At 42.9% G+C, this 10,036-nt stretch overlaps 1 protein-coding gene across 1 annotated transcript in view; it reads right to left on the bottom strand.

Annotated features, from left to right (window-relative positions):
* Positions 1 to 5,791: 5,791 nt before the first annotated feature.
* The window catches only part of TBC1D2B (TBC1 domain family member 2B), a 30,437-nt gene continuing 26,192 nt past the window's right edge, over positions 5,792 to 10,036 (bottom strand). Inside the window, exon 13 of the mRNA XM_036389796.2 lies at positions 5,792 to 9,755. Coding sequence (XP_036245689.1) covers positions 9,560 to 9,755 — 196 coding nt within the window. The 3' untranslated portion in view covers positions 5,792 to 9,559. The remainder of the gene's footprint in view (positions 9,756 to 10,036) is intronic.

The raw sequence follows: 10,036 nt of genomic DNA, 5'->3' as shown, positions 1-10,036 counted from the left end.
TAAGTTATTAGCCCATCATTACCAAATTATGTGACAATCAGTGACTGGTTTATACACGTCAAGCCCACATTAAATGTCCACCCACCAGTAAACAAGAGCAGAATACCAAAATCAGAGGTGAGAACAAAACTGCTGGAGCACTTCAGTTGCCAATAGCCTTGCATTTTTTTCCCTTAGGGTTTCCTCTGTCCTAAGGAAACCAGTTTCAAGTGACTGAGGTAACAGCTGAATAATCTGACTTTCTCAAGTACACCTGACATGAGCTGAATCATTAAACCCTTTGCCAAACTGAGGAGCATTCCCCTGGTATGCTTTTATATTACAAAACATTAGTTACACTAAACCAAAATCCCAAACCCATTAGAACAGACCAACATAAAAACCTCCCATATGAACTCTTTTATAATACTGAAAAATGACCAAAACCAAATTAGAATCGAAACTGGACTGTTTTAAATTAATGATTAATGATCTGGAAAATGAAGGCAAAAAAAAACCAAAGAGAAAAGAAGAAAAAAACCCCCACCAAAATAAAACCAAGAAACCAAACCCATTAAACAAATTAAAGTTATATTGTCTTCTAGTTTTGTCATTTTATGCTAAAAGTAAAGAGATTTTTATAAGCATTAAAGTATTTTCTTCTTTCACTTTCATTCCTTTTTTCATCTTTCTTTCTCTTTTATCCCACAAAAGACTAAGCAATTCCAAAGGCAAAAAAAAACCCAAACAACCCAAGTGGGTTTTACCTTCTACTTCCAAATAAGCGTAGCACAGTTAAAAGTTCTATCAGTTTCAGCAAACCCTTATTTTCACTGAAACTTTCCTGTCAGAAAACAAAAGTAGCCTAAAAATTCTTCTGCCAGGAAATTAAGGCAACTATTACTACTGTGTGTCCATAAAAAACACAAAACACACCGACCATCTGAGCATTCAATCCCAGTGGTATGGAATCACTGCTCCCAAATTTACCCTGCAGTAATTACATGTGTGGCGAACGACCCAAGACTATTTCCAAGCCTCCACTTCAAGCACACGCACAAACCACATTGGCTCTGCAGCTGATTCCAGCTGCCCAGCTCCCGGCCAAGTGCAGGGATCCCAAAGCCCGGCGTGCCTGAGCGATGAGCTGGGTGGGAGCACAGCCTGGATGGACACTCGGGGCGCAGGGGAAGCCCGCAAGGCCAGGCACGCTGGCTTGGCACGGGCAGAGCCCTGTCCCCGTCCCTGAGGCGCCTTCAAGGATTACTGCTGCACATCATTCACAGCACTGCCCCAAAGTCAAGGGAAACCTCCCTCGGCGATCTGTGTTTCTTGCACAATTAAAAGGCACAGGAAAGTCTGAAACCAGCTGATGTTTCAAAAAAGGGTCAGAGATGAGCTTTTACCTCACGCATTAAGCAGGTGAGCACTGTGACTTTGGTCCTTTTGCATCTGGCGACTGATCAGTCAAAGCAGGAGCAATTGCCACACATTTTCACTCTCTTAACTCACATCTTCCTTCTGGACTGTTCTCTACACGCACGCAGGCCAGCCAAACCAGTCCCCTCCACCGAGCTGTGCTGCTCCAGGACCCCCGGCTCACTGGCCAGAGGAACAGGTGTAAAGAAACCCAAGTGAAGCTGCTTGAGGGAAAAGGCAGGAAGAAACTTGCGGATAAACGATGGAAGTTGAGCACAGCATTGGCTAAATGTCCCCGATGGCCTCGGACAGGACCCGCGCCAGACCGAGGGGCTACAAACACCAACAGGGGCACTTGTGGCACGGCGGCATTGCCTGGCCCCTGTGGGACCTGCTCGGGGACAGCTGCTCGCGGCGGGGATGCTGCCGGGAGCTGCCTTTGCCCCCGGCTGGCGGCTGCGGGCACACACAGAGCCAGCGCAGACACCCTGAGGCCGAGGGTCCGCACCCCCCAGCCCCGCGGGACGGACCCGCCGCCGGCCCCGGAGCTGCCCGGCCAGAGGGGCTGCACAGCCGCGACCCCTCATAGGCGGGAGACGGAGCGGGAGCGCCGTGAGGGCGGCTCAGCGTAAGGGACAGACCCAGATGAAGACGGAGAAGGGAACCTGCGGAGACGCCGCCAGCTGAGGGGACAGCGCCCACTTACCGCGTCCGCCGGGCTCCCTGAGCGCACAGGGTCGGGCCGGTCTGGCCGTGCCGGGCGGAGGAGCCGCAGGGCCCTGCCCGCCGCGGGCCCTGAGGGACGGGCTCGGCTCCGCGCTCCGCCCAGAGCAGCCCCGTGAGGAGAGGGCGGGCGGGGCCGGGCTGGCTGCAGGGCAGCGGGACAGGCGCTCCGGCCGCAGCAATGCTGTCTGGATGGCAGTGTGGGCCGATGCAGCCTGCGGGGCACCCAGCACCACCCCGACTGTGCCAGACCTGCACCGCCCCTGATGGGATGCAGATACCTCAAGCTGGGCCGGTCCAAAGCCTTCCAGTCCAACACAGCTCACCCAGGCTGACTGGGGAACATCTCAGATGTAGAATCCCATTTCCTTGCTTTAGTACACACAGGATATGTGAAAGCAGTACTAAGAAAATAAGGCTGAGGAGGCAAATCCAATGGAGAGGCACTTAAGTTGTATAAGCCTTCTTTCTGTATTCTCTACAAGCCGAAACACAAGCCTAGATTTGGTTACTGCATGGTCTGAAACTCACCATTACCCAGTGAAATTGCTCGTTGTTTCAAGAGACCACTGTGACAAAGAACAGCACAGGCTCCCAGATCTCTGCACTACTGTAACAAACCTCTGCCAGCCTGCTTCCCAAGCTGCCGTAGCGCTAGTGCTGCCTTCCAACAATGACACCCTTCATCTGTGAACTCTCCTATCATAAACACATCCCCAAAACCTGTAAAACTAGATTTTCTTCGGCTTTATTTGACACACAGTTATCGCAGTAAACACTCTTAGGTCTTCTACATTTCCTCGGGCAAGTTAATATCCATCATTTGCTAATAAAAAAAAAAAACTGGGATTGTTCACACGTTCAAAATAAATTACAAGTACTAGGTTGCCTTCTCTTCCAATCCTCTATGTGATTAAGGTAACACAATGGTAATGTCAAACTATCATACATAAATAAGTAGGATGTTTTCCTTTGCAGTATGGTGTGAAGATAGCTAAATTTAAGAGTGATTTATTCTAGGCAAGTACCTAAAGGCAGTGGTTTTCATTATCACAGTTAAAAAGAAACTTGGCTTGTCCCAAGTCAAGAGGCCTGAACTGTGCCCCTGATCGCCTGCCCTGGGAGTGGTGTTCACAGCCCACGAGTTCCACCCAGCTCTTCCAACTCCAAAAGGAAAGTGGCTGCATCTGGTACTACACAGGGTGGAGAACAGGAAATGGGAGCAATAGTAAATGTTTCAAAGGGCAGTGGAAGCATTCAGAACTGTCTCAAAGTGAAATAAAGATAATTAATTTCTCATCTTTAGTTCTACAACAGGATATGATCACGTGGAAGTTACAGCAATCATACTACAAAATTCTCAGAGCAAAAGGGCACATGAGGAAGGCCACCACTTTTGTTTGCTCCTAGCTGCAAGGAAGGGAACAAAACACCCTGAGAGCCTGTAACTGCTTTTCAAATTGCAACAAGCTCTCCCTAGACCAAGAATAACCTCACTTTGAATAAAGGTTTCCAAGGGCAGCGAAGGTAGATTGAATCCCACCCCTGCTGCCATGTCCATAGGGTTTGTAAGCCCAAATGCAAGTTCTGCCTCAGTAGGATGTTGCACTTTCCTGCACTAACTCAAGACTTCTTTGTAACATCTTTGGATGAAGGTAAAAGCCTTTATGTGCATACAGGGAAAGAAAGAGAACTCAAACCTGAGCAGTGTTTCAAGTAGAGAGCACCAGCAAACACTGCAGCCACACATTTGCCAGCCCCCTTTAGAAGTGACAAAGTAGGAAACCCATACCTTATGGGTTCCAAACACGTTCCAAAGGGGGATTTCCAGGATTAAAAACCAGAAGAACACCACCTGCACTTTTTGAAACTGGCAAATAGCAATATTCCACAGTTCAATCACCAATCACAGTGCCTGAAGACATCAATGATTCCATTCATCAGCTCAAACCTGACATCTTAGGGGCAACTCACTGCACAACCTAGCTGGTACATACCAAAGGGACATTGCATTTGAGAGAGAAAGGCAGAATGCAGATGCTTGAGACCAGGGGGAATCTTAGTTGGCCAAAGTCATCTTAATTTACCAGGCATATTCTAATATTGAATGTTATAATTACTGGAGAGATATATTTTTAATAACAGTGGTTTTTAAAATCACATTTAGTATATAGTCCTGAGTTTTGCTTTCTATCTCATGGTCTGAAAAGCTGGCACTACAGGTGGACATACTTGAAGTGTAGACAAATGTGGCTTTTACAGCTAATAATTACAGTGAAAATACTACTCTGCTAACTTCTGATTGAACCTTTTACCTTGTTATCCAGGGGGGAAGTTTCCAAAGCAGAGCACACCCTTCCTTTGCATTATCTGAGGGAACATACTTCATGTGTGGGAATTCTTAAAGCTTCAGCACTACATGGGTTCTGCTTTCTGTTGAGGTCAAGGAGCTGCAGATAAGGAAGCTATGTTTAGCACTTCTGAAAATCCCAGAGAAGGAACACCTGATACCTTGTAACACCAGCAGATTCAGAGTGTTCTCTGTCTCCTTAAGGCAGCCAGAGCAGTGAGACTCTGCGGGTATTTGGTCTCAGGTTCAGAGCAGGCCAGCTGTCTTTATACTAAGTTATGCATTTTTTAGGAACCAGGTTTTTAACATACATCAGCCACACTCACATCCTTACTGCAATCCCACTGAGAGCAGAAGCTTCAAATCTAGGAGCAAATGGGAGTCTCAGCTGTTCTTTGCAGGCCCCAGCAGCTGCTTAGGCCAATACAACCTACTCAAGCTAAACATGCCAAGTATCCATGTGAGGGCATTGCTCCCCATGCACTCTCTTCCCAGAATTTTCTGTTTATTTCTCTGACTTAAAATTTTCAGTATAAAGGACACAAGGTCCTTAGGCCATAGTTGTGCTCTGCCTCAATTGCTGATCTCTATCCTGTTTTGCAACCCCTTTGAACAGATTTCCAGCTGTGCCAATATGTACTCCTAGAACAGCTTGCCATTCTGTAGCAGAGCCAGAGGACAAGAACTGTGCACTCTGATACCAAAGACAGGCTTGGATATGCAATTATAGTCATGTTCCTTCCTCCCTTACACTTTACACTTAGCTATTAAGTAACATGAAGTAGCTGAGGTATTCCCTCTTTAAGGGACTCAAGCAATTCCAAAGTGCAAAATTCGTATCTGAAAGACAGATATTGAGACTTGATTTCCAAATTAATGGAATAGTTGGTTAAATTTTCAAAACAGCTGAAATTATTTATTTGACTACAAAAGACTGTGTCAGAACCTCAGTACCAAGCCTCCTAAAAAAGCTTTTGGGGTGCCAGGAGATATTATACAAATATGTTTCCCAGAAAGTGTGTCAATTCAGAAAATTCCTGTGAACACTCATGCAAATTCTGTCTCCCCCCCACCTCTTCTCCCAAGAAATGAAGGACACCAATGACAAGTCTACCCAGTCAGAGTCACCTGCATGCAACATGTCTATGGTTCACATCTTCATGCTTCAAAGCCAAATTTATGTGGATGTTCCTTTATAGAGATCCTCTCACACCTCATTATCAGACAAAAATGCAAGCTCTACCACTGGTTTATTCTGACGACACCTGCAGATATTTCCATCTGTTATGGGAAAAAAAGAAGAAGAACCAGAGCAATCTATAAAGTAATAAACAATTTATTTTTTCTTTACATCAATCTTCATGAAGATAACATCACTTATATTTGTGATTCAAATTTCTTGTACCGCATATTGCTGATGTTTAACATGGCACTTAAGGGAACAGTCACTTAAACAGCTATACAATTTTATTAAATTAATCAATTTGCCATTTCTCAGTTATGTGTCTGAACATCCAACTCTGTCAAATTTAAGACCATTCATTCATTTCTGATGTTTTATAACTAAGAAAAGAAATCTTTCCCTTTCTGCTGAAAGACCTTACCATCTTTACAAACATTGAAGGGAAGGGGAGACTCTCTCACAGAAGACACCAAAAGGGCAACAGAAAAATCCTTTTTATTGATTACATAGCTGGTAAAAAGAAGACCACCAAACAATGGGATAATACTGAATGATAACACTACCTGTAAACATGTATAGGTCAAGCTGAAATACTGTGCAGTTCTAATATTTAGAGTTGTAGTGCACCAATTTTTGCCTATTTAACAGAAGATGATAGACCCTTTTAAAAACTAATGAAAAGATTCACCAGGAAGCCATGCACACATGAATAGAGATGAAGGAATATTCTGGACAACACAACTTAGTGGTTTGGGTTACATCACATATTCTGGGAACCACACATGAGGAACTCTTTGCACATTATGTGCAAGGCCTTGAAGTTAAAATATTTTTTTGGCAGTTCTTATGTGCATGAACAGATCACATGCTCACTGTCTGGCTGGCATGAATGGTAAACCTCATGCACCACCTCAGAAGTTCACACACAAGCACAAGCTCTTGGGCTCCGTGCAGTTCAGCTTTGGCAGGCCACTGAGGCACGGTATTTTGGCCTGGTTTCATCAGGTTTAAACACTGCCTGTGTATCCTGCATGTGCCTAATGAGTTACTACTCTCCAAGGTAACCAGGTTTAAGCACCACTAGAAAACCAAGTCACACAATGACATTTGCAAGAGCAAGCAAGGCAAGCTCCCCTGATCTTAGCTCCTGCTATAGATCTTATTTTTGTTCCGCAGAGACTTCTAGTGGCCAGAGGTGAGAAGCCTCTGCAATGTTTTGACCTTTTAGCTCATCACTAAATCAGTAACAAGGCTTAACAAAATGAAGCCAACAGCTTGCTGGGAACTTGAGCATAACATCATTGATTCGTTTCTTATCTGCAAGCTGACAGAACACCCAGAGACAACACAACTTCCACAGGATTCCTAACATTCATGGGTAACACTCACACCATGGCAGAAGAAACAGAGCTACTTAGCTTTACAGTATAATTGGAAACAACTTAAAGGAATGAAACACAGCAACACATGAGCACACAAACTGAACCATCAGCACAACTCTAACAGAAATGGTCCTGGAATATTGCAGGTCGTGTTTTGTCAGCTAAAGAACTTCCCGAACCATTGCCTCAAACTTAGCTTTATCTTCACAACCCAAACTCTTCAATGGAATCAGTCTGAAAACATCTCCTGAAGTTATAGAGCTAGTTCATAGTGAAGACTCAAAGCCAAAGAAAAATGGATTGTAGGAATAGGATAAGTACAAGTATCTAAATTCTTCACCTTAATATTTCACTTGTGGTCACTGAAAGGAAGATCTTCACCTTAAAAAAAATTCATATCGCACTTGACAACATCATTAAAACAAACATACAAACAAAAAGCCTGCATTACATATTGATTTAGAGACCAGCTCTTTCAAAACCAAGACAGCATAAGACAGCATAACTAGAAAATTAGAAAACCTGGTCCCATTTTTGTATTCAAATACTGATTGTAAGTAGAAAAAGAATACAGTACATGCAATAATATCAAAACCCTGCCCTCCAGTACACAACCAAAAGTAACTAGGAAATTAGAAAAAAATCCCTAGCTACTGCCTACCACAGACAACATAGGAGACATTTCAGAAGACTAGTAACATACAAATCAAGATGATCACATCATCCATTCCTTATTGGCAAGGATTTGCTGGCTAGGTAAAAATTATGTGTCATGCAGGAAGCATAAATTTTATATCAAAAGTAGTCCTCTAAGTTACAACTTCACCTCTGATTAAATAGTTCCCTTCCATATAAACTAACTTACAATATGCTTACTTGGAGAAGGCTACAACTACATTATCTAAAATAATTTTTTAAAAGTGCTGTGAAACAGAAGCAGGATTTCTCTCTGCCCCCACTTAAGTTGACTAAAAGAGTTACATGATTATACCAAATAAAGTACTACTACTTCTAGAAAACCAAACCAAAACACATAAAATACAAGCTTGATGCACTTCACTCTTCCCAATGATTAGTTTTCTTTTTTGCTAATTAACCACTTCCCCAGAGCTTGGTGATTTGCTGCCTAGTATTTGAATCCTAGATTTATCATAACACACTGTAGTCAATACAACATTCTGAAAATCCATCAGTTCAAGACAAAACATTGCAAAAGTCCAGAGAATATCTAGCAAGAAAGAAACCCTCCTTCTCCCGAGAACCACTTATGAATACTGCTAGTCACCAAAGGAGAGAAAATGGTCCCAAGTAACCCTTCCACAGCAGAAACACTATAGCTCAACAGCCCAGGGGTTGCTCCTTAGAGCTGTCTTGCAGGAAGTGCATCCAACACACAGTAAAGCTGAGTACATTAGGAGAATATTGCATTTTTCTGTTGAAAAAGGATCTTCAGTTCCCGTGTGCATGTCGTGACCTTTGGTTTCTTTTGACTGATTGATAAATATTTTATGAACCCAGTCACTACCACTATTGTACAATAGCTCTACAATCATGCAGAAAGAATGCTGTGTTTCTTCTTAAAGAGAAGGACTTCACCTTAGGTCTTAAAGAGAAAGAAGCATTAAAAGAAAAGGGAAAAAAAACCCAACAAAAAAACCCTCACAGAAACAAGAAGCTGTAACAAAACAACCCTTCAACAGATATGCAAAAAATTAGCTCCTAAAGCATGGTACTCCTGTGACAAGCTCCATTCTTCCATAATATCTGGAGTTTGGTTGTGGCCTTTTTAAACCACTGAAATCAAAACTGTGAATACAAATAAAATTGATTAAAGAGAGTTTGATCTATAAACCCCTTTCCATTAATGAGAATCTTTATCAACACAGCTGCTCTGAAAAGTAGAAAAGATGTTTGCTACCACTGTTTCAGTACACACTCGACAGGCAGTGACAGAAATAGGTACTTATTTTACCTTTACTTTAGAGTACATATATTCAAGGGTTCTGTTTGGTGATCCATTGCATGACACTTCAGGAAAAGACAAAGCAATCTTCATCCCATGGTTTCCTGGTTAGCTACCTCAAGAAAGGCTAGATGGAGCCAACCTGAATCCAAGAAATATGGATGTCCTCTCACATTGAGCCTGCACTATGAAAAACATGATTACATAAAAAAAACCCTAAACTCAGAATGACAATGAATGTAACAGAGCATGGACTTTTCTCATTGTTTCACATCCAGGCATTAATGGTGCACTGTGGGAAAACAACTGTCAATTCAGCTGATTGACTAAACTGAGACAGATATTAAGTGCTCTACAAATGATTCCAGGAACATAAATGTAAACAGAAGTGTTTGGCCTCCATACTAAGTGGTATTTCTGAAAGTGCTGGGATTTGGAAATCTGTCCCGCATATTTCCAAAAGCAACGAGTTTACATTCTGTTTCACAGGATGAATAAAGTGTTTTGGAGGTTAACTCACTTTGGTCATGATCCCAAAGAACAGTTTATATTAAGCAGTTTCAGCTATCCTCCTCATCATCACTAATAAGGTCTCTTTTTTCTACACAGGTCTCTCGCTCACGCAGGAAGTCCTCCCGGATGGCTTCCAGCTCTGTCAGCTCCAGGCGCACTTTGTCCAGGTGATAGGCCCTGCGGTTCCTGATCTGGCGTAAGGGAAAAGGGTTCAGGTCTCCAAAAGCAATAGCAGTCAGTTTCCTGCAAGATTACACAATAGTAGAAGACAGTCATTCATATTTGGTGGGCTTTTCAACTTCATCCATATCAACTTTTATCATATGTGACATATCTCCAGTCTCTTTCACACTTGATAGGTCTCAGATGTTATCAATATTTCAAGAAATTTCTATAAAGCATTCAGCCTTAAGGTTATTTCAAGTGATAAAGTGTAATCAAACACTCAGGAGTTCTCCGAGCCACATATAAACTCTGCTACAAAGATCCCGGCCTTGAAATGCTGAGTAGAAGACACAAGCTCG

The sequence above is a fragment of the Molothrus ater genome, chromosome 13, assembly GCF_012460135.2.
Source record: "Molothrus ater isolate BHLD 08-10-18 breed brown headed cowbird chromosome 13, BPBGC_Mater_1.1, whole genome shotgun sequence".
NCBI lineage: Eukaryota > Metazoa > Chordata > Aves > Passeriformes > Icteridae > Molothrus > Molothrus ater.
This window is presented reverse-complemented; position numbering and strand designations above follow the sequence as displayed.